Source organism: Bombina bombina, chromosome 3 (genome assembly GCF_027579735.1).
Source record: "Bombina bombina isolate aBomBom1 chromosome 3, aBomBom1.pri, whole genome shotgun sequence".
In the NCBI taxonomy this organism is placed as follows: Eukaryota; Metazoa; Chordata; class Amphibia; order Anura; family Bombinatoridae; genus Bombina; species Bombina bombina.
The window spans coordinates 298,273,581-298,299,975 of NC_069501.1; the positions used below are offsets into that span (position 1 = coordinate 298,273,581).

The 26,395-nt window shown below is 38.7% G+C and overlaps 1 protein-coding gene across 1 annotated transcript in view; it reads right to left on the reverse strand.

Moving 5' to 3' along the window:
* Positions 1-26,395, reverse strand: part of SMS (spermine synthase) — a 417,092-nt gene that overhangs the window by 112,553 nt on the left and 278,144 nt on the right. Inside the window, exon 9 of the mRNA XM_053706374.1 lies at positions 24,007-24,086. Coding sequence (XP_053562349.1) covers positions 24,007-24,086 — 80 coding nt within the window. The remainder of the gene's footprint in view (positions 1-24,006; positions 24,087-26,395) is intronic.

Below are 26,395 nucleotides of genomic sequence, written 5' to 3' on the forward strand. Positions count from 1 at the left end.
TTTTACTATGTGATTAAGAAAAACATTAGCTGTAATAAAAGCGGAAGGTAACCTTTTTAGAGGTATAAAATGTCCCAACTTTGTTAGATGATCTAGTACAACTAATATAGTGTTAAAGTTCCTTGATTTAGGTAGCTCTACAATAAAGTCCATCGAGATCATGGACCAGGGTTTATCCGGAACTGGCAATGGGGTCAACAATCCGATAGGCCCTTTATGATCTATTTTATTTCTAGCACAAATGTCACAGGAATTGACATAATCTTGAATGGTTTGATTCATGTGGGGCCACCAAAAGTTTCTTCTTGTTTTTTCAATGGTTTTTTGTATTCCGGTATGACCGGATAAAGGTTCATCATGAGTGTGTTTCAATATTTGTTTCCTTAATGAACTGGGTATGTACAATTGATTTTTATGATTTATCAAACCAGTATTTAAGTTTTTGTGACAGGATTTAGGTGTAATGATTTCTTTTTCTTGTGCCCTTTTAATCTCCTCCTCTAGAGGTGTTAGGGCTCCAATAAATTTTTCGATTGGTACTATTGGAGTCATGGTCTCTTGAGGTGTCATTTCCTGTACTCTGGATAACGCATCAGCCTTGGTATTCAGACTTCCTGGTCGGTAAGTGATCAAGAAATTGAACCTATCTAAGAATAGAGACCATCTTACTTGTCTGAAAGATAGAGTTTTACTTTTCTTCAAATATTCCAGATTTTTATGATCTGTGAAGATTTTAAATGGTTTTTGTGTACCTTCCAGTAAGTGTCTCCATTGTTCGAGGGATACTTTGATAGCAAGGAGTTCTTTATCTCCTATACTATAATTATTTTCTGCTGGTGTGAATCTTCTTGAATAATAAGCTACAGGAAATAATTCTGATTTGTTATCTACTTGTTGAGATAGAACTGCTCCTATACCTGAACTTGATGCATCTACCTCTAATACATATTGCAGCTCAGGATCTGGCATGTGTAAAATGGGGGCTTTGGAAAATTGCCCTTTTAAGTAGTCAAAAGCTGATTGGGCCTGTTCGGTCCATTTATATCTTTGTTTCTTACTAGTCAACTGAGTTAAGGGCTTTACTATATCAGAAAAGTTTTTTATAAACTTTCGATAGTAATTGGCAAAGCCAATAAAACGTTGTAGTGCACGAACTGATTTTGGTGTAGGCCATTCTAATACAGATGAAACTTTATCTGGATCCATTTGGATCCTATTAGGAGTTATTATGTATCCCAGGAATTTAATTTTGTTAACATGAAATAAACACTTTTCATGTTTGGCATATAACTTGTGTTCCTTCAATCGCATTAAGACCCAACGTACATGTCTTTCGTGTTCTTCTTCTGTTTTGGAATAAATCAGAATGTCATCTAAATACACTATGACGCAAATATCCATTAAATCTCGGAAGATTTCATTAATAAAGTGTTGGAAAGTGGCTGGAGCATTGCTCAATCCAAAAGGCATTACATTGTATTGGTATAACCCATATCGAGTCCGAAAAGCGGTCTTCCATTCGTCACCTTTCTTCATTCTGATAAGGTTGTATGCCCCTTTTAAATCTAATTTAGTAAATATTTGTGCTCCTTTTAACCGTTCTATTATCTCTGGTATTAGTGGTAATGGATACCTGTTTTTTATGGTTATAGAGTTTAAAGCCCTGTAGTCAATTATAGGCCTTAGAGTGCCATCTTTGTTTTTTACCAAAAACATGCCTGCAGCAGCAGGGGATGTGGAGTGAGATATAAATCCCTTTCTCAGGTTGTCATCCAAATAGGACCTTAAGTATACTAACTCATCTTGTGATAGAGGATAGATCTTCCCATGCGGTATTGGTGACCCTGGAATGATATCTATAGGGCAATCGAAGCTTCTGTGGGGTGGTAAATTTTCTGCTTCTTTCAAATTGAAGACCTCTGCCAAATCCTGATATATCCCTGGTATCCCTATCTCAGATGATGAAAGAATGCTATGAGGATAACAGGTGTTTATGCAATATGTTGAATCTAGTTTAAGTTTTGAATGTTCCCAATCTATTTTAGGATTATGTTTGTGCAGCCAACTATATCCTAATATAATAGTATGTAGTGATATGGGGATCACATCAAATGTAATATATTCTGTGTGCCCCTTGTTTATCATTGTGAGCAAAGGTATTGTTTGGTGTGTAATGGGTCCCTTATTTATTAAAGTACCATCAATTGATTTAACAAACACGGGGTTCTGCTTGCAAACCAGAGGAATTTTATTATTTACAATATATACAGAATCAATATAGTTCCCAGCTGCACCTGAGTCAATCAATGCCTTGGTGTGTATATTTTCCTGATCCCACTGCAAAGAGAGAGGTAAAGTCAATTGCATTGTATCTGAGATATGATATATGTTTTGATAACCTGTTTTCTTACCCTTCTTTTGTCTTTGTAATGAAGGACAGCTTGAGACGTTATGTTCTTTTTGTCCACAGTATAAACATAAGTTTTCTAATCTTCTTCTCATTTTTTCCTCATTACTTAGTGGCCCCTTGATAGTGCCTATCTCCATAGGGGTTACACTACCTTGATGTTTCTCAGAAGTTGTAGTGTAAGTATTCTGTCGCCTGGGTATTGTGTCTGAAGTAAATCTCTCTGCTCGCCGTTCCCTGAGTCTTCTATCTATGGATGTGCTTAATTTTATAAGTCCTGGAAGAGTATCAGGCATTTCCTGGCGAGACAGTTCATCCTTAAGGTTTTCAGATAGGCCCAGCCTAAACTGATTTTTAAGGCTAACTTGGTTCCATAGTGAGTCTGTTGCCCACATTTGAAATTCAGTTGTGTACTCCTCCACCGTGCGCTTACCCTGTTTGAGTGCGCGTAGCTTAGATTCTGCAGTGATTTGTGTATCTGTGTCTTCATATAAATTAGACATAGCTTGAAAGAAATCCTGTAGTGAATCCAAAATTGGGTCATTATTTTCATAAAACCTGTTAGCCCAGGTCCTAGGCTCTCCTTGTAAAAATGAAATAGTGGTGCAAACCCTGATGCGGTCTGAATAATATGTGCGGGGTCTCATGGTAAAAAGAAGTTTACAAGCAGTCTTGAAATCTCTGAATTCATGTCTTTTGCCAGTGAAAGGTTGAGGGTAGTGAATATGGGGTTCAGGTACTTCAGTACTTTTATGAGACATATATTCTTTAACAATAGCTTTTAATGCGGTATTATCTGCTTGTACTTCTGTTAAACCTTGTGCAAGATAATCTAATTTTCTTTGTATGTTAGAGAACTCTGTTTTAATTTCATTTGCATCCATGATATTAAAGTTTTGTTTACCAGTAACAAACCCTTAGAACACTGTGGCCTGAAAATTATGTGATGTCCTGATTTATGCAGGAACTTTTGCAGTGTTTTTGAATTAAGGGTTTGTTGCTCTTTTAATGAATAAAACAGGCAGTATGATTTGAACTACCTGTTAGATCATTGGTGAGACTTTTACTGGTAGAAAACTTCGTAGATGCCAAATAGAGGCAAGGAATATTTATGTAGAAACATTTGTTGCAATATAAGTAAGGAACATAAAGCAAACAGTTCTGAATAAATGATAAAAGAAAAATGTAACTTGATACACTTGGAAAGCGTCAGTAATTGATTCCTGTTGTAGCACTGTTCAGATATGGCTTCACGCACTCACACACTCATTCATAAAATATATACATCACAGACAGACTATGGTAATAACCGGAAGATTCAGCAAGGTAATGTGGATGGTTTCCAGAAAGTGACAACTTAAGAACAATCCGTTGTAATTGGATTAAATATTACCTTCAGTTTGAAGAGAGCGGTTTTACCTCTGTGACCGGTATACAGCTTCAGTGAGAGTGCGGCTTCCAGACGCTGCAAGTAGATCCGGTGCTCCTTGATTCAGTTTGTTTGTTAAATTAGAATTCCGGAAGAATGAGTAAATACTTTGTAAGTAAAATGTACAACAAAAGATTCTAGCTTACTACTCCTGTTTATAGAGAGAAAGAAATCAAAGCAAGTTAGGAATTTTCAAAGTAGAATCACAGCAATAGGGATGCGGTCAAATAAGCTGCAAAGGGAAAACAATTTTCAGGCAAGGAATGATGGTTCAGGTGTGCCTGATATAGGGTGGAGGAAAGGTAGGCGGGATATACCTTAAAGGTATATCACAAGGTGTTAGGTTTTTTTTCAGCTCAAACAGCCCCATTGTTTCCTATGGGGGAATCGTGCACGAGCACGTTTTTTAGGCTGGCTGCGTCCGTAAGCAACTCTGGTATCGAGAGTTGAAGCTGCGCTAAATATGCTCTACGCTCCTTTTTTGGAGCCTAACGCAGCCTTTATGTGGACTCTCAATACCAGAGTTATTTTTATGGTGCGGCCAGAAAAAAGCCGGCGTTAGCTACGCAGGTCCTTACCGACAAAACTCTAAATCTAGCTGCAAGTGTTTGTTATTTTTTGTAACTTAGTTTTTTGTAACTTTGTAATTTTTGTAGTGTAGAATTAAATTATTTGAGTAGGGTTAGTTGTTTAAAAATATAATATAGTAATTTTAATTTGTAATTTTATGTAATTTTAGTATAAAAGTTAGGTTAGATTAATTATTAATTTAATATAGTTTAATGTAATTTTATTATAATAGTTAGAATAGGTTAATTATTAATTCAATATAGTTTATTGTAATTTTATTATAAAAGTTAGAATAGGTTAATTATTAGTTTAATAAAATTTAATGTAATTTTATTATAATAGTTGGAATAGGTTAATTATTAATTCAATATAGTTTAATGTAATTTTATTATAATAGTTAGAATAGGTTAATTATTAGTTTAATAAAGTTTAATGTAATTTTATTATAATAGTTAGAATAGGTTAATTATTAGTTTAATATAGTTTAATGTAATTTTATTATAATAGTTAGAATAGGTTAATTATTAGTTTAATATAGTTTAATTTAAATCTAAAGGTAAGTTTAAATTTATTATAAGATGGGGATGAGTTAATATTTAATGTACAGTTAGCGGGTTGTTAGGTTTAGGGATTAATATGTTAATTTAGTTTATGGCGATGTGGGGGGCTGGCGGTTTAGCGGTTAATACAATTATTTAGTTGCGGTGGGCTCCGGGAGCGGCAGGATAGGGGTTAATAACTTTATGTAGGTGGCGGCGGTATAGGGGGTGGCAGATTAGGGGTTAATAAGTATAATGTAGGTGGCAGCAGCGTGGGGGCGGCAGATTAGAGGTTAATAAGTATAATGTAGGTGGCGGTGGGCTCCTGGAGCGGCGGAATAGGGGTAAATAACTTTATTAGAGTGGTGGTGGGCTCCGGTAGTGGCGGGATAGGGGTTAAACAGTTTAGTATAGTGGCGGTGCTTAGTGACAGTATACAAATAAAGCTGTGAAAAATCCGAATAGCAGCGAGATCGATGACTGTTAGTTAACAACAGTCCGCTGCTCATCACCCTGTACTTGGTGTGCGGCTTTTTGAGAGCTTTTTTGTTAAATATGGAGAACGTATTCAGGTCTGCGGCAGCGATGTTAGGCGAGCGTATTGGTGCCGGCAACTGCAGCACAGTTGACGGCTTGATAAATAGGCCCCATAGTCTCCATCTTGAAGGACAGTACTCTGAGGAACTTGTTTAAATACTTTAGGTATAAAATAGGTCTGAAACTCCCCTCTTTCTTGGGAACCACAAACACATTTGAATAAAATCTCTGACCCTGTTCCTGCGGAGGAACTGGAACTATAATTCCCAGGGCAAAAAGATCCTTAATACAATTTAAGAACGCCTCTCTCTTTATCTAGTCTACAGATAATCATGAGAGAAAAAACCTGCCTCTGGGAGGAAAGTCTTGAATTCTATCTTGTACCCCTGAGATACAATTTCCATGGCCCACAGGTCTGGGACATCTCGTATCCAAGCCTGAGCAAATTGAGAAAGCCTGCCCCTACTAGATCCATTCCTGGATTGGGGGCCGACCCTTCATGCTGACTTGGAGTCAGCCGCAGGTTTCTTAGACTGTTTCCCCTTGTTCCAAGACTGACCAGACTTCCAGGAATACTTGGATAGTTCCTGCTTGGAAGAGGAAGCGGAGGGTTTACCTCTAAAGTTACGAAAGCAATGAAAATTACTCTGATGCCCTTTCTGCTTATTCTTCTTATCCTGAGGAAGAAAATATCCCTTTCCTCCTGTGATATTTTAAGTAATTTCAGCCAAACCAGGCCCAAACAAGGTCTTACCCTTGTAGGGAATAGCTAATAACTTAGATTTAGAAGAAAAATCCGCAGACCAAGATTTTAACTAAAGGGCTCTGCAAGCTAGGACCGCAAAACCAGACATTTTTGCTCCTAGTTTAATGACCTGTAAGGAAGCATCCGTAATAAAGGAATTGGCTAACTTAAAGGGACAGTCAACCATCGAATTGTTATTGTTTTAAAAGATAGATAATCCCTTTATTACTCATTCCCCAGTTTTGCATAACCAAAACAGTTATAATAATACACTTCTTACCTCTGTGATTACCTTGTATCTAGGAACCTTCTTCCAGCCCCCTGATCACATGACTGTGACTGTGTATTATCTATTGTCTTAAATTTAGCATTGTATTGTGCTAGATCTTAAATAACTTTTTGTGCCTGAACACAGTGTTATCTATATGGCCCACGTGTACTTTCTGTCTCTTTGTGTTGAAAAGAGATTTAAAAAGCCTGTGATAAGAGGCAGCCCTCAAAGGCTTAGAAATTAGCATATGAGCCTACCTATGTTTAGTTTAAACTAAGAATACCAAGAGAAAAAAAGCAAATTTGATGATAAAAGTAAATTGGAAAGTCGATTAAAATTAAAAACATAATTTATGTAAGAACTTACCTTATAAATTCATTTCTTTCATATTAGCAAGAGTCCATGAGCTAGTGACGTATGGGATATACATTCCTACCAGGAGGGGCAAAGTTTCCCAAACCTTAAAATGCCAATAAATACACCCCTCACCACACCCACAATTCAGTTTAACGAATAGCCAAGAAGTGGGGTGATAAGAAAAAAGTGCGAAAGCATATAAAATAAGGAATTGGAATAATTGTGCTTTATACAAAAAAATCATAACCACCACAAAAAAGGGCGGGCCTCATGGACTCTTGCTAATATGAAAGAAATGAATTTATCAGGTAAGTTCTTACATAAATTATGTTTTCTTTCATGTAATTAGCAAGAGTCCATGAGCTAGTGACGTATGGGATAATGACTACCCAAGATGTGGATCTTTCCACGCAAGAGTCACTAGAGAGGGAGGGATAAAATAAAGACAGCCAATTCCTGCTGAAAATAATCCACACCCAGAATAAAGTTTAATGAAAAACATAAGCAGAAGATTCAAACTGAAACCACTGCCTGAAGTACTTTTCTACCAAAAACTGCTTCAGAAGAAGAAAACACATCAAAATGGTAGAATTTAGTAAAAGTATGCAAAGAGGACCAAGTTGCTGCTTTGCAAATCTGATCAACCGAAGCTTCATTCCTAAACGCCCAGGAAGTAGAAACTGACCTAGTAGAATGAGCTGTAATCCTTCGAGGCGGAATTTTACCCGACTCGACATAGGCATGATGAAATAAAGATTTCAACCAAGATGCCAAAGAAATGGCAGAAGCTTTCAGGCCTTTTCTAGAACCGGAAAAGATGACAAATAGACTAGAAGTCTTTCGGAAAGACTTAGAAGCTTCAACATAATATTACAAAGCTCTAACAGCATCCAAAGAATGCAATGATTTCTCCTTAGAATTCATAGAATTAGGACATAATGAAGGAACCACAATTTCTCTACTAATGTTGTTAGAATTCACAACCTTAGGTAAAGAATTCAAAAGAAGTTCGCAGCACCGCCTTATCCTGATGCAAAATCAGAAAAGGAGACTCACAAGAAAGAGCAGATAATTCAGAGACTCTTCTGGCAGAAGAGATTGCCAAAAGAAACAAAACTTTCCAAGAAAGTAATATAACGACCAAAGAATGCATGGGTTCAAAAGGAGGAGCTTGAAGAGCCCCCAGAACCAAATTCAAACTCCAAGGAGGAGAAATTGACTTAATGACAGGTTTTATACGAACCAAAGCTTGTACAAAACAATGAATATCAGGAAGATTAGCAATCCTTCTGTGAAAAAGAACAGAAAGAGCAGAGATTTGTCTTTTCAAGGAACTTGCGGACAAACCTTTATCTAAACCATCCTGAAGAAACTGTAAAATTCTCGGTATTCAAAAAGAATGCCAAAAAAAGATGAAAAAGACACTAAGAAATATAAGTCTTCCAGACTCTATAATATATCTCTCTAGATACAGATTTACGAGCCTGTCACATAGTATCAATCACAGAGTCAGAGAAACCTCTTTGACCAAGAATCAAGCGTTCAAACTCCATACCTTAAAATTTAAGGATTTGAGATCCTGATGGAAAAAAGGACCTTGCGACAGAAAGTCTGGTCTTAACGGAAGAGTCCACAGCTGGCAAGAGGCCATCCGGACAAGATCCGCATACCAAAACCTGTGAGGCCATGCTGGAGCTACCAGCAGGACAAACGAGCATTCCTTTAGAATCTTGGAGAATACTCTTGGAAGAAGAACTAGAGGCGGAAAGATATAGGCAGGATGATACTTGTAAGGAAGTGATAATGCATCCACTGCCTCTGCCCGAGGATCCCGGGATCTGGACAGATACCAGGGAAGTTTCTTGTTTAGATGAGAAGCCATCAGATCTATTTCTGGGAGTTCCCACATTTGAACAAACTGAAGAAATACCTCTGGGTGAAGAGACCATTCGCCCGGATGCAACGTTTGGCGACTGAGATAATCCGCTTCCCAATTGTCTATACCTGGGATATGAACCGCAGAGATTAGACAGGAGCTGGATTCCGCCCAAACCAAAATTCGAGATACTTCTTTCATCCAGAGGACTGTGAGTCCCTCCTTGATAATTGATGTATGCCACAGTTGTGACATTGTCTATCTGAAAACAAATGAACAACTCTCTCTTCAGAAGAGGCCAAGACTGAAGAGCTCTGAAAATTGCACGGAGTTCCAAAATATTGATCGGTAATCTCACCTCCTGAGATTCCCAAACCCCTTGTGCCGTCAGATACCCCCACACAGCTCCCTAACCTCTAAGGCTTGCATCTGTTGAGATTATAGTCCAGGTCGGAAGAACAAGAAGCCCCCTGAACTAAACGATGGTGATCTGTCCACCATGTCAGAGAGTGTCGTATAATCGGTTTTAAAGATATAAATTGAGATATCTTTGTGTAATCCCTGCACCATTGGTTCAGCATACAGAGCTGAAGAGGTCGCATGTGAAAATGAGCAAAGGAGATCGCAAACGATGCGGCAGTCCTAAGACCTAAAATTTCCATGCAAAAGGCTACCAAAGGGAATGATTGTGACTGAAGGTTTTGACAAGCTGATATCAATGTTAAACTTCTCTTGTCTGAAAAGGACAGAGTCATAGACACTGAATCTATCTGGAAACCTAAAAAAGGTTACCCTTGTCTGAGGAATCAATGAACTGATTGGTAAATTGATCCTCCAACCATGATCTTGAAGAAACAACACAAGTCGATTCGTATGAGATTCTACGAAAATATGAAGACTGAGCAAGTACCAAGATATCAAAACCCTGTTCTCTGATTACAGACAGAAGGGCACCGAGAACCTTTGAAAAAACTCTTGGAGCTGATGCTAGGCCAAACGGCAGAGCCACAAAACTGGTAATGCTTGTCTAAAAAGAGAATCTCAGAAACTAAAAGTGATCTGGATGAATCGGAATATGCAGATATGCATCCTGTAAATCTATTGTAGACATATAATGCCCTTGCTAAACAAAAGGCAGGATAGTCCTACAGTTACCATCTTGAATGTTGGTATCCTTACATAACGATTCAATATTGATAGATCCGGAACTGGTCTGAAGGAATTGACCTTCTTTGGTACAATGAAGAGATAGAATAAAACCCCAGCCCCTGTTCCAGAACTGGAACTGGCATAATTACTCCAGCCAACTCTAGATCTGAAACACATTTCAGAAATACTGAGCCTTTGCTGTGTTTACTGGGACACGGGAAAGAAAAAAATCTCTTTGCAGGAGGCCTTAACTTGAAGCCAATTCTGTACCTTTCTGAAACAATGTTCTGAAACCAGAGATTGTGAACGGAATTGATCCAAATTTCTTTGAAGAAAACGTAATCTGCCCCATACCAGCTGAACTGGAATGAGGGCCGCACCTTCATGGGTACTTAGGAGCTGGCTTTACGTTTCTATAAGGCTTGGATATATTCCAAACTGGAAATGGTTTCCAAACTGATACCGCTCCTGAGGATGAAGGATCAGGCTTTTGTTCCTTGTTGTGAGGAAAGGAAAAAAACGATTATTAGACCTAAATTTACCTTAGATTTTTTATCCTTTGGTAAAAAAGTTCCCTTCCCTCCAGTAACAGTTGAGATAATAGAATCCAACTGAGAACCGAATAATTCATTACCCTGGAAAGAAAGGGAAAGCAAAGTTGACTTAGAAGACATATCAGCATTCCAAGTTTTAAGCCATAAAGCTTTTCTAGCTAAAATAGCTAGAGATATATACCTGACATCAACTCTAATGATATCAAAAGATGGTATCACAAATAAAATTATTAGCATGTTATAGAATAATAATAATGCTATAAAATTATGATCTGTTACTTGTTGCGCTAAAGCTTCTAACCAAAAAGTTGAAGCTGTAGCAACATCCGCTAAAAATATAGCAGGTCTAAGAAGATTACCTGAACATAAGTAAGCTTTTTTTTAGAAAGGATTCAATTTTCCTATCTAAAGGATCCTTAAATGAAGTACTATCTGCCGTAGGAATAGTAGTACGTTTAGCAGGAGTAGAGACAGCCCCATTAACCTTAGGGATTTTGTCCCAAAACTCTAATCTGTCAGATGGCACAGGATATAATTGCTTAAACGTTTAGAAGGAGTAAATGAATTACCCAAATTATTCCATTCCCTGGAAATTACTTCAGAAATAGCATCAGGGAGATTAAACACTTCTGGAATAACTACAGGAGATTTAAAAACCTTATTTAAACGTTTAGATTTAGTATCAAGAGGACCAGAATCCTCTATTTCTAATGCAAATAATACTTCTTTAAATAAAGAATGAATAAATTCCATCTTGAACAAATACAAAGATTTATCAGCATCAACCTCTGAGACAGAAACCTCTGAACCAGAAGAACCATTATCAGTATCAGAATGATGATGTTCATTTAAAAATTCATCTGAAAAAAGAGAAGTTTTAAAAGACTTTTATGTATACTAGAAGGAGAAATAACAGACATAGCCTTCTTAATGGATTTAAAAAATAAAATCTCTTATGTTATCAGGAACACTCTGAAAATTAGATGTTGACGGAACAGCAACAGGTAATGTAACAGTACTAAAGGAAATTTTATCTGCATTAATAAGTTTGTCATGACATGCAATACAAACAACAGCTGGAGGAATAGCTACCAAAAGTTTACAGCAGATACACTTAGCTTTGGTAGTTCCAGCACTAGGCAGCGATTTTCCTGAAGTATCTTCTGACTCGGATGCAACGTGAGACATCTTGCAATATGTAAGAGAAAAAACAACATATAAAGCAAAATAGATCAAATTCCTTAAATGACAGTTTCAGGAATGGGGAAAAAAATGCCAATGAACAAGCTTCTAGCAACCAGAAGCAAAGAAAAAATGAACTTAAATAATGTGGAGACAAAAGCGACGCCCATATTATTTGGCGCCTAAATGCTTTTTGGCGCCAAATATGACGCCACATCCGGAACGCCGACACTTTTGGCGCAAAAGAACGTCAAAAATGACGCAACTTCCGGCGACACGTATGACGCCGGAAACAGAAAAGATATTTTGCGCCAAAAAAGTCCGCGCCAAGAATGACGCAATAAAATGAAGCATTTTCAGCCCCCGCGAGCATAACAGCCCACAGGGAAAAAGTCAAATTTTTTAAGGTAAGAAAAAATAATTGATTCAAGTGCATTATCCCAAATATGAAACTGACTGTCTGAAAATAAGGAATGTTGAACATCCTGAGACAAGGCAAATAAATGTTTGAATACATATATTTAGAACTTTATAAACAAAGTGCCCAACCATAGCTTAGAGTGTCACAGAAAATAAGACTTACTTACCCCAGGACACTCATCTACATGTTTGTAGAAAGCCAAACCAGTACTGAAACGAAAATCAGCAGAGGTAATGGTATATATATATATATATAAGAGTATATCGTCGATCTGAAAAGGGAGGTAAGAGATGAATCTCTACGACCGATAACAGAGAACCTATGAAATAGACCCCGTAGAAGGAGATCACTGCATTCAAAATAGGCAATACTCTCCTCATATCTCTCTGACATTCACTGCACGCTGAGAGGAAAACCGGGCTCCAACTTGCTGCGGAGCGCATATCAACGTAGAATCTAGCACAAACTTACTTCACCACCTCCATAGGAGGCAAAGTTTGTAAAACTGAATTGTGGGTGTGGTGAGGGGTGTATTTATAGGCATTTTAAGGTTTGGGAAACTTTGCCCCTCCTGGTAGGAATGTATATCCCATACGTCACTAGCTCATGGACTCTTGCTAATTACATGAAAGAAAGTCCTATCTGAATAATGAAAGTTTAATTTATAATTGACTGTCCCTTTAAGAGCCTTAATCCTGTCCTGGATCTCCTCAAGAGGAGTATCTGTCTGAATAGAATCAGACAAGGCATCAAACCAGTAAGTTGCAGCACTGGTAACAGTAGCAATACACACCACAGGCTGCCATTGAAGACCTGGGTGAACATACATTTTCATTAATATTGCCTCCAATTTCTTATCCATTGGATCCTTAAAGGAACAAACTATCCTCTATGGGAATAGTGGTCCTCTAGCTCCTTCCACCTTAGGAACCATTTTCCACAACTATTTAATAGAGTCAGCTATAGGAAACATATTTCTTAAAAATAGGAGATGGAGGAAAAGTAATACCAGGTCTCTCCCACTCCCGTGCAATAATGTCAGAAGCACGGTCTGGAACAGGAAATACCTCCACTGCAGAGGGAACATCAAAATACTTGTTCAGCTTACTAGACTTAGGGTTAACAACGATAGTAGTATTGGAGTCATCCAAGGTAGCCAAAAACTCCTTAAGTAACAAGCGGAGGTGTTCCAGCTTAAATCTGAAGGACACATATTCAGCATCAGCAGAAGGAATTTTACTGCCTGAATGTGAGATTTCACCCTCAGATACACCCGAAGAATCTGCATCCTTCTGAGAGGAAATACTTTGATTAGCCACTTCAGGATCAGAAATCTTAGTTACTGTTTCTTTAAATTTCCTTTTGCGTTTTCCCTGCAGCATGGGAAAAGCAGACAGCATCTCAGATACCGCAGAGGATACCTGGGCAGCAATATCTTGTAAAGTAACTCCAGACGGAGCATGAGAGGAAACGCAGGACACTGCATGTGCAGATGAATAGGATTGGGACGCTTGAGGAGACAGCTGCGGCACATCTGAAACAGGCTCAGTGTCAAAAAGTCTTTCTATAAGCTAAAGTTCTTTCAATATATGAAGAATAAAAAGGTACTGGGGGCTCCACATGGGCATCAAAACATAAGCTACAGGTAACATCCTGCAAAGCCTCTTGATCTATAATACAAAAAGAAAAAAAGAAGCAAAGAAAAAACATTTTTTTTTAATTTTTTTTTACTTTTTTTTATCTTTTAACAAAGGATAAAATACAGAACAAAAAAACATTCATAAATAAATTTACCAAATCAAGAAAAACATACCCCAGGCAACATTCTACAGCTACACCTAAGGAGAATTACTGAGGTGCCCTAACTCCCGATCCCGTTTACAATCCGGATTCCAGAGAACCAAAAACAGCAAGAGGCCTTCTAAACAGCAAAGCCATCTGAAATATGCGCACCTCACTCTACATGAAGTGAAGAAAAGCACCAAAAAAAGCTCTGACATCAAAGAATCAGAACCTCCCTAAAAGGGGCGGTCCTACAGCAGACAAAAAAAGCCATTTTTTTAAAAAAAAATTTTTTTAAAGAACTTTCTTGAAAACAGGCTTAAAAACAAACAATAAAACCCCCAATAAAAGTAGATAATCAGTTACTAAAAACGTATCCTCACTGAGCCATCAATAAAATAACTCCTCACACTGCCTGAAAAAACTGCCATAAAAACCTGCACCCTGACAGGAATAATAAAAAACGTCCCCCTGCAGCGTTTCAGTTGAATAAGTGCCAAATTTTTCCCTGCTTACATAGAAAAATAAAACTGGCACTTACCTTAACATTTATCTGTCCAGCAGTAGGACAGCTAACGTGGTTTGAGAGGATGCCATCCCTCACATGGACCTGTGGAAATACATAAAGACTGAGTAAACTTACTCAGGCTATCTAAATAGGGCAGCAAAATGTTTTGGGAAAACGCAGTGAGGATTGTACCCCAAAAGTTCCCAATTGCTCAAAAGCCACCACTGCCCTACTGAAGAGGCTGACATGGGCTAAAGAAAGATCAGAGCAAACCTACTCTGCTATTAAAATAAAAAAAATCTTGATTGTAGATCAGACACCAAAACTTCAATGATGACAATGATGTCTTGAAAAAGGCCCTGTTTCGAGGGCCGAAACGCATAGACGACAACTTTATACCAAAGATTTGAGAGGCTCATTATATCCAGGACCAGGCTTTGATTGGTAAGACTATTTCCAATAGTCCATACCCCTGTAGCGCTTTTGTTTAGTGCACTTTTCTCATTTTTTTCAGGTCTCTGTTTTTACAAAGGAGTAGGATATTGGACCCCACCGCACATCAAGGAGTCTTTCTTTTATCAGACATTTTATGGATTTGACATTTTTCCAATTGACTTTATAGGATATGATCGTTTTATTAGGATTTGTGGATTATTTTTCATTGGCCAAATCAGACATTTATCAATTGTTTTTATAAATTGTTTTATATTTTGTGTATAGTGTATAGCAATAGTGAAGTTAGACACTTCACATGGACCGCCGAGTCATAATCTAGATTTGAAATAGGTATATTGCAATATTGGCTGGTACCAGTTTAGTTTAGGTTCTCACTAGTGGGACAATACACTCACTATTGTGTTTGACTGTTTTTGATCGTACTCACTCACGGAATTTATCACTATTTTGTTTCCATATTTTCATTTTTGCATCACGGAATTTATCACAATTTTGTTTTCCATTCATTTTCATTTTTGGATTTTTTGTTGTTTAATTGTTGACCTATAGCACAGGTCATGCACCACTAATTAGAGTTGGTTTTATCACATATTGCTCACATCGCATGAGATAAAATTGTCTTATTGACACCTCTAAGATTTGTACTCATCCTAGATAAATTCCAATCTAGTAATACATTGTATCACAATTTATGCTTGGAATTCTTTGCGTAAAGTTTAACATACCTGTACTCAAGAGGGTTTATGACCCAGATTATCGTATTGTAAGAAATCTGCAAATCCAGTTGTAATAACCGGACTTTATTCTGTTTCACGAGATCCCATATCTATTTGTATTTTTTTTTTGTTTTTATCTTTTTTAAAGATCATCAATGACTTGTTTTACATTTAAGTATTAATTTTTAACTGTGGCTTTTGTGTATGAGCATAATTAAATATATTTGTATGGCATTTTGGTGAGTAATCTTGATTTTCCAGTCATCACTTAGGATTACACCAATTCTAAGGGTACTAATTAGAGATTGTTTCTATTCCTGTGGTATATCTAAGCCAGTGGCGCTTCTATATATCCTATTTTGTTGATCTGTCTTTAGACCTATTAGGGGGTCTTCCTTATAGTGAGCAGATATCGGTCCTGGGCGCTGGTTACTTTTCTATACAACTTACAGGAGTGACATTCCCACCAGTAATTGATGATTCCGTGGACTCACCATATGTTAGGAAAGAAATGTGTTCTGTTATTAATAATAAAGTCTACATTTTAGTTTCATTATATGATAGAGCATGCGATTTTAAACAAATTTCCAATTTACTTCTATTATATAATTTGCTTAATCGTCTTGGCATTCCTAGGAGGAGCAGTGCACTACTGGGAGCTGGCTGGTGATTGGTGGCTTTGGGTATATGCCTCTTGTCATTAGCTCACCACCAGATGTGTTCAGCTAGCTCCTAGTAGTTTATTGCTGCTTCTTCAAAATGGATACAAAGAGAATGAAGCAAATTTAATAATGTCATTTTGAAAGTTATCTAAAATTGTATGCGCTATCTGAATCATGAAAGAGAAACTTGGGGTTTCATGTTCTTTTATGGGCTGACAAAACCAGTTTAATTCAAACAATTTAATATGTATTAAGCATTTGGCTCATAAGTAATAAAAAGTTCTAAAGAGGGCAGTCACACCCTAAATTTCTTTCAATAATTGAGAGATTGTAAAAAATATTGGAACAAAATCATTTTGTGGAGTTACAGATTGGGGAATTAGTATTGTTTATACAATGAAGCAAATTTTTCTAAAATGAAACATTTAGGGCTAGATTACAAGTGGAGTGCTAAATATCGCTTGCGCACAAGCGATATTAGCGCTCCATTGAGTAATACCAGCGCACGCTAATGTGCGCTAGTATTACAAGTTAAGCGCAAAGAGAATGCAAGCTCACATTCGCATTGCTAGGAAGCATTCCATAGGGTCCAATGGGAGCCTCGTTCTGATGCCGTCAGAGACGCCATCAGAACCTAAGCACAGCGGGTAAGTCGCACAGTGAAGGAAGCACATATAAATATATATGTATATGCCTTTATACATATATATATATATATATTTATGTTTTAATATGTGTAAATACATATGTATATAAGCATATACATATTCAGTGCCCCATTCCTGCCAACTTTATCCCCAAAATACTGCTTAGTGCAGTTATTTACACTGTATTTTGGGGCATATTTATAAAATTAACCAGATATTTGATCCCTGGTTAATTTTAGAAGCGCTAATTACTATCGCAAGCTTGTGTTAGCAATAACCAGCCACTTGTAATTTGCCGTTTGCAGGCACGCAGTAAATTAGCGATTCACTTGTCAGTTATTAAAATACAAACAGTGTTTATAAGCCCTAATTGCCAGGTGCACATTTGTGTTGGGCCTATTGTTTGGTTCATCACTGTGAGTGTGTTTGAGCTGGACCACGTGCAGCTGTCGGGAGGAGGTGAGCTGACACACCTTTATACTGCCAGCCTGCGTCTACTAGCACATAAGGGTGCTCTATGGTAATGTGAGTACCCTGTGTTTGATATTTTCTATCTGATTTGTCTATATGGTGACTGATACACACATGAGGTACCTCTCTTATATTTGCCAGATGCTGTTTTATTGCACTACATTTGTGTGAAGAGGAGTGCAGCCATTGTGACCCTGAAATTGCTACAGGAACTTTAACCCCTGATGAACTGACAATAAATGGGAGTTCAGTTTATCCTGTGACTAGGGTTATTGTTGTGTTTCATTATCTGTATATACTTTGTTTCACCTTATGTGTTTTATGTTATCCTATCGTTAGGCGGCCCCTGTAGAGCCATTTTTATAGTTTTTGTTGAACAGACTAAAGATAAGTACAGGCTAAAAAACAGCAACTTCTTAGTACGGTCAAAGAAAATCTAATAGAGACTAGTCTATTTGAACTACATTTAGACACCAATCAGCAAACGCTACCCAGGTGCTGAACCAAAAATGGGCTGGCTCCTAAGCTTACATTCTTGCTTTTCAAATAAAGATACCAGAGAACAAATAAGAATTGATAATAGTTGTAAATTAGAAAGTTACTTAAAATTGCATGCTTTATCTGAATCATGAAAGAAAAAAATGTGGGTTTCATATCTCTTTAACCACAAAGCCTTTCTAGAAATAACGGCTAATAACAGTGTTAGAAATAATCTAAATTATGTCAATAACTGCATTGCAATTTAAAGCATTGGCAAACTACAGCAGACTGAAAAAGTTAATAAAATCTTTGCTAGCAGAAAACCTGCTAGCTTGAAAAACCTCCTATGAAAGGATTCCTATCCATAAAATCCTTAAATGAAGAACTATCTTCCAAAGGAATGGAAGTATGCCTAGGCAAGGTAGATATAGCCCCATCAACCTTAGGAACTTTATCCCAAAGCTCAACAAAAGAAGATGGCAAAGGATACATCTTAAACACAAAGGATTAAAAGGGCCGCCAGGCTAGATTAATCTAAGAAACTATCTCAGAAACAGTATTAGGAAAGGAACAATCTCTAGAGACTTGGTAAGTTTAAAAATCCAATCACTTATAGACTTGTCCTCAGATACCCAAAAATACAATTGACTATAAAAACGAGATCAAACAAATTTAATTTATAGTCAATTGTATTTTGCATAATTGTATTTTGCATAACCCTAGTCACAGGATATCTCACAATTGGTTCTGAATCTCACCCTCACCCATCTCCTCCATTTCAAACCAGCACTGCCACCTTGTGGACATAACGAATGGTGAGATACTGGAGTATATAAGCATAGGATTGTGGGTGATTTTTTTTTACCTTGACAAAGGTCCTAGTGAGGCCCGGAATGTTGGTTGTCTCATATATGAAGCAATACAGGTATACAATTATTTGAAGACTATGAGTTTTCATTGATAGAACATGGATGTATAGAAAACTCTAGTAAAAAATATCACTGGTGGAATGCTTAATCCAGATGGAACACACACACACACACATATATACATATAGTATAAGTGAATAGTATAAATAATGATACCTTAAATTATGCTTACCTGATAATTTTCTTTTCTTCAGATGGAGAGTCCACAGCTGCATTCATTACTTTTGGGAATTCAGAACCTGGCCACCAGAAGGAGGCAGACACACCCCAGCCAAAGGCTTAAATACTTCTCCCACTTCCCTCATCCCCCAGTCATTCTGCAGAGGAACAAGGAACAGTAGAAGAAATATCAGGGTGAAAAGGTGCCAGAAGAACAAAAATCACAGACGACCCACAGAAAAAATATGAGCGGGGAGCTGTGGACTCTTTCCATCTGAAGAAAAGAAAATTGTCAGGTAAGCATAATTTATGTTTTTATTAAAAAATAAAAAGAGTCCACAGCTGCATTCATTACTTTTGGGAAAACAATACCCAAGCTTTAGAGGAAACTGAAAGCAAAAACGGGAGGGTACAAGAGACGGCCCATACTGAGGGCACCAGGCCTGAAAACCCCTACCCAACAAAATTCCACTTCATCCGAACCCGAAAACAACTTTGAAAAAAAGGAAAAGGCCCAAAGACACTGACCCGCAAATAGTCCACAGCCTTGTTAGAACAGGAACTAGACTTGAATGAGTCAACAGCCTCCAAGAGACACCGTTGCCCAGCAGTCGGTCTCCAAACACACCCCTTACTAATGAAAGGGAACAAATTACTGTATTCTTCCACAAAGAAGAAAAGGCACGGAGAAAACATGATTGTACTTGTAAAGCGCGGGTAATCCTCCTTAAGGGACTTAAGGCACTGCTCATTTAATCAACCTCAAAAGGAGGAAAGGCTGAGTAGACCTCGCCGGGGATCGAACTTGCAACCCTCGGTTTGCTACAGTGCAGAGTAGCCACAGTGCATTAGTATGCTGAGCTAGCTTCCAGCTAGCATAAGGAATTCCAGAAAAAAAACCCTAAAAAGGGCACAAAAACAGAGCAAAAAACCAGAGAGACTGGGTCAGGCCAACAGAGACCCAACCAGTCTCATAGAAGAAAAGGGGAGGCAACGCCCAGACCCCAGAAACCACGGGATAAGGCCGGGAATCTGAAACAGAGAGGATCTTCCCCTAACACAGTGCAACCGCACTCTAAAAAGCAACTGAAGACGAAGGTCCCCGAAGTCGCAAAAAGGTACCTCAGAATACCGAAATATTCAGAAATGAAACCTCCTGCAGCAAGCTCAGATAGGTCTGACGAACAACACCTGAAGAAAAAACACTGCACGCTGCCGTCATCTAAAAATGACTCTGAAACTTAAATACTTGCAGGGCAAGCAGAAAGCAGCTGAAAATAGGACCCTTTAGATTGCTAAGTATCCACTAACCAGCGGATAACATTGCAGGATATCTAAGAGCCGCCAGTCCTTCCCACAAATCTTGAACATGGAGAAAGGAGAAACCTCAAGAGGCTTACCGTACCTCGAATGCTCCGAGGACGAATTTAGCAGAGGAACAGATCTCAGATCCTGCTCCAACACCGGACCAGCCAAGCGACAGACATGTCTGATAGACAGGGGGGATAGAAAGACCCCAACCACAAGCCCCCAGGGAATGGAAAGAAAAAGGGAGGACTCACCCACCCCAACAGAGCTCGGGTGCCAACCAAACCCGCTCCTCCAAAATAAGGCACTCCCAAGGAGAACCCCCTGGGACCTGGAACAGAGAAAAGAGCAATAGATTCATAGAAAGACCTGTCACAGCTCTCTTAGACAGTCTCTACATAGAGAGAACAAATTCCAACAAACAGAGCCCACAGAGAAGCAGATGCTGCCCCTTACAGAAATAAGCCACCTGACCCAACCTCCTACACACAGGGCAGGACAAAGACCCTCCAGAGAGAGGAAACCCCAGCTCATAAGGAAGACAAACTATCCCCTCAAAAGGGAAGGGCAAAGATAAGAACAGCGTACATGTCCAAAAGACATGAAGCCATAGTATGATTAAAACACGGACCAAATGAAAAATCATCCAGACGCCACTGTTGACCAAACATAGAAAAAATTCCCCATAGAGGAGCACACGCCGTTCGAAGGACAAGTCAGGCCTTAAAGTTTATAACCAGTACCCGAAGGTGGATGTGAACTCTGGCCTTCCTGCTTGCAAGCCCAATGAGCTAGCCCCTATGTAGCAACATAGGGTACCAGAAAAACTGGGTCGTCCCAAACCAGTCTATAGGATCATAAGTCTCCAAACATCCAAGAAGGATCCAAAATAAGAACCCTGGACCCAGAATTGTCCTAGAATGAACAACACCCTCAGGGAATACAAGATACCCCGTCTGAAGCAATCAGACCTCACAGGGGATGAGAACCGGGAAACCCGGAGAATGGGTACAGGACTCACTCATAATTCCCAGCCCAAAGGGAAGACAAAACCCTTAGCCGGAGGTCAACACCACCCCCCACCCCCAGCAAGGTACTAGGCCGCAACAAAGTCACACAATTTCTCTTGAGCCCAAAGGCCTCAAGTGCAACACTAAGGGAAATAAGAACGAGAACAGTCACCTGAAAGAGAGTAGAAAGAAAGGCTAGTCTCCATAATCCTTTCAGATTAACGTTCCAGAGGACCACACCCAAGGGAGAAGAATGCAAAGCATCCCGAACCCAGGCAGAAAAACATCTTCTAAGCAAAAAGCTTGGAAAAAAAGAGACAACACCTCCTATTGTCCCTGATATGGAGACGACTAACTCCAAGGAAGACAGAGCCTCACTGTCTTCACTTCCTAATTGAGCGGCCAAAGCCGCCAGATAAAACGGACGAAGTCCAGAAAATCTCGACCCAAAGGAAGAGAACCTCTAAAAGGAACAAGTCCTAAAAGGACACTTCCAAACAGACCATGAAAGGCAAAACCGTAAGAACGGCGTTATGAAGGACCTAAATCCTCCAAGCCTCCAACCCACAACGGGAAGGAACACTCTAGATCCCGAAAAAATCTAAAACGACTGTGCATGTCGCCACGGATCTCAACAGAGTCCAGGCCCACTAGATTGAAAGGTGAATGAGGACTGAACCATTCCCCCATGCCCATAAGCAGCCACGGACCCTCAAGTCCTCTCAGGATGCTAGTTGAAGCTTGTAAAATAAAACAAGAAAACAACACAAATCCTATTATGATCACTAGGCGCCCTCACCGGACCAACCGGACATAGAAAAGTGCCACGTGTCTGAACTAGGCCTCAAAGACAGAAGGATTTGTACCCAGTGAGGACCAGCCTGAAACCAAGGGTCCAAGCACTGTCAAAGCCACATAGAGTCCCCCGATGATGGAGGGATAAAGAACAGTTAGACAGACTTTTGTAAACATGGTGATTACAAAATCTCGAGTATCAATTCCAGAGAAGAAAGTTCCCGAAGGAAACATCACACCACAACATGAACTTTAGCCCAAATAAAAATCATCCTCACCGGATGAAAATAAAAGATAAGGCAACCCATAGGTTATCGCCCAGGAAGAACAGACAGATCCGCAGGACCAGCCCAACAGGGATCCGAGACTTCCAAGCTCAGAACTGGAAATGGATACACAAATAACAAAGACTATAAGAAGATTACTTCATCCCCTTATGTCTATGTAGGCAAGCCAGTCGAAGAGTAAGAGTGAGAATCCCCAGACCCATGAAGAGTGGGATCCTCCAGCAACGCCAAAAACGTGCCTTAGTAGAACACGAAGGTGCGCCAGTCTATAACAAAAGGCGCAACATACCTCTGCCGGGACAAAAAGGAAACACCGGCCCGAAGGTTAACCCCTGAGGCTTCAGGGGCAGTCACTCCCCCGGAAGGCTGAACTGGACCAGGCGATCCCACACCTGACGAGCCCCGGTTAATGAAACACGGACAATATCATAAGCACACTTCTGGGAGGTGCAGATGCGCCAGCGCCAAAGATATGGCCATGCTGAACCGTGTTGTTACCTCCGGTGAGAACAGGCCACACTCCCTAGAAAGGATAAGTAGCGTTTGGGTTACCTGCATTCGTAGTAAGTGTTTGTGGTAGGTAAATCGTTTTGTGAGAAATAGAATCCCCAGAGGCGGATGGCTCAGTGGGCACCCGATTCCCTGATCCCGAGAAAAAGAGCACTCTAAAACGGCATTCGGAACATAACTGATGGGCATGTATCACCCGGGCCAATTCATATTCTTCGCAAGAAGTAGGAGTCTTAATCAGAGACATCCGTCTCCAAGAATCCTCCATAACTGGGACACTGCCACTTCCAGAGAACCAGACACCAGCGGATCAGGATTTCTTCGTCGCCAAGTGGTCAGGAAAGCGGAAATGGAGTCACAAGGTAAACCGTGCAGTACATGCAAAAGTGCGCCCGACCGAAAAGGCTGCGTCACTAGACATAGGCCGTTATGTTCCAAAATAGCCATGAGCTGAAGCAACACTACACAGTAGCAAACAGAATCACATAAAAACATGATTATAAACCCCCCTGTTCAATAATCCCCCTCAGGAGATATTAACCCTTGATTCCTAGATACAAAAAGGAGCCTCACTGAGACCCTATGTTAAAGTTATCCCCGAAAGGTTGTAACCCCTCTCGGATAAACAGTTGAAATAACAATACATCCATGATGAAAATAAAATGAAACGATCTTAACAGAATCTACACCGTGGAACAGAAACATGGCCCTTCAAGTGTGACAGATAGTAGCGTGGCTTCTGCCATGGACTTGAGAGAAAAAAGCAGGCAGCAAAATTTGACAACGCTGATTGCTTGTGGAGCTGTTAATATGAGTCAGGATAGTTTCGCAGAAAGACTCTCCCTGCATCTCCGGACAATCACCCATGCTCTCACTGAGAGGCTGACAGGACTACTTAAAACTCCAGTCCCATGCCAAAGAGTACTACCCACCATAAGAGACTATCGGAAACTTCTGACACTTCTCTGCCAACCTCCTGGGACGAAAGGCAAAGAATGACTGGGGGATGAGGGAAGTGGGAGGATTATTTAAGCTTTTGGCTGGGGTGTCTTTGCCTCCTCCTGGTGGCCAGGTTCTGAATTTCCAAAAGTAATAAATGCAGCTGTGGACTCTTTCCATAAAGTAATAAAATAAAAATGATTTGGTGGTTTAATGGTGCTTGCAAATTGACAATAAAATATAAGGATGATTAGTTATTATTACCTGTTAATACTGAGCAACATATTTAGACAAATATGGATAATGTTACCTGAGTGAAATATTTTCCATCTTGCTTCAAGACTTTCATGGAAAGATCCAAAATCAATCTCAAAAATTCCCAAGTAGAATCTGCAAAAAAAAAAAGTAAACATTGATATATATTTTTGTTAGACTAAAAAAGTTTTAAGCAAGATTAGTTTTCATATCAGTGTATGAAGAGCTTATGGAAAGATAAACGCTGTATTATAAATCGTAGAAAGCTTGTGGACAAAACAAAAGCACACCAACACAATAAAAGTGTTAACAAAAACTATACAACACATTCAAAATAGTGATAGCGGACACAAAGCAAGAGATTTAATGCAGTGTTTGTCAACTCCAGTCCTAAGGTCACACTAACAGGCCTGAGTTTCATGATATCTGAACTACACTAGATTCAATCTTTATTTTCACTTATACTTGCTTTACTTATAGGGAATTTATTTTCACACTTCTCCCCAAAAGCTTTAAGAAATGCAGGTACAAGCATTAAGATTTGTCAAAAAACAAAACCTAACAAGATATACTAAAATTTGAGAAAATATTACTTTATTTTAGGGACTGAAAAATCCCAGCAGCAGCCAGTGAGCCATAACTCTGAAAATAATAGGTCTAGCCCTTAACGTTTGACACTTCTGCATAGATTTCTCTATTTAATAAGTCCCTGAAACCTAAAATATTCTGTGGCTGGCTCCTTAGAATTGTGAAGTTTACAAGATGCAACTAAAATTGTTCACAGCTGTTTTATTTAAAGGGATATGAAGCACATTGTTTTGTTTCATGATTCAGACAGAGTATATCATTTTAAACATCTTTCCAATTTATTTCTATTATCTAATTTGCTTTGTTCTCTTGGTATCATTTGTCAAAAAGCATATGCAGGTAGGTTTACAAGCTGCTGATTGGTGGCTGAACTTATATGCCTTGTGCCATTGGCTTACGAATGTGTTCAGCTAGCTCCCAGAAGTACCAAGAGAATGAAGCAAAATGTATAATAGAAGTAAAGTGGAAAGTTGTTTAAAATGGTATTCTCTATCTGAATATTGAAATAATTTTTTTTTGGTTTTCATGTCCCTTTCATTAGTAACGCATTAAAAATGTTTTTTTCCACTTGCCTAAAGGGGCATGAAACCCAAATATATTTTTTTCATGATTCAGATAGAGCAGACATTTCGAAGCAACTTTTCCATTTACTTCTATTATCAACTCTGTTTAATTTGTATCCTTTATTGAAAGAGTAGCAATTCCCTACTGCGAGCTAGATGAACACAATCATTAAGCCAATGACAAGAGGCATATATGTGCAGTCAGCAATCAGCAGCTAGCTGCTGGCTCCTGAGCCTACCTAGTTATGCTTTTCAACAAAGTATACACAAAGAGAACAAAGCTAAGATAATAGAAGTGAATTGGAAAATCGTTTAAAATTGTATGCTCTAATTCATGAAAGAAAATTTTTGGGTTTCATATCCCTTTCAGTAATCAAACAATAAAAAATAATAATAATCCATATACATGTATCAATATGTGTGTATGATAATTGTAAGTTTAGTGACATTCCAGCACATAATAGAAGTTAATATATTTTCTGTTCTGAAATACAAAAGTATACATAAGAAATAACAACTTTTAATATATACATTATCATAAAGATTCAAAAAGCTACACGAATAATATGGGCGACTACGTTGCTACAATACAATAAAATACAATACTTCCTGGCTATTCAAAATTAAATGCAACAAATGAACAAACGGTAACATAGTGTGAAAACCATATAAAATATTGTATCTTTTCATGAAAACCATGTACAAATTCTGTATGTTTGCCTGAAAATCATATAAATGTTTGTATTGTTGCAGAAGTTTACAGCTTCACAAGAAAACCATTAAAGTGATAGTAAATCTGAGCGTTTGTGAAACGCTAGGATTTACCAGTGGAACAAATAAAGGGGACTTTCAGTCACGAAGTATAAAATACTTCATGCTGAAAGTTCCTTTATTTGTTTGATGCATTCGCCTCAAAGAGCTCCTCAAGCAGCCCACAATAGAATGCTATTTCGTTTCCACCTCTTAGCCAATAGTCGTTTGGGCTATACGGCTGGGCGGCCAGCTGGCCCACACAGCTATTGGCTAAGAGGTGGAAACGTCACCTCACAGCAAAACAGCGTGTATGTATAAAAATATGTATGTAAAACATCGCCCTACATATATCTGCAGTTGTTGTTAGGAGGTGCTCTGATGAAGAATCAGTGCCAGAAACATATGCACTTCCTTTTTAGTGTGTGCTGATATTTTTGCTCTATTGCCTACAAGAGACTTCTCCGGCCAGAACAAGTATATTCTCATGTTTGTGTGCATTTGTGTGGGTGGGACACTGATGTTTTTTTTAATCGTAAGCCT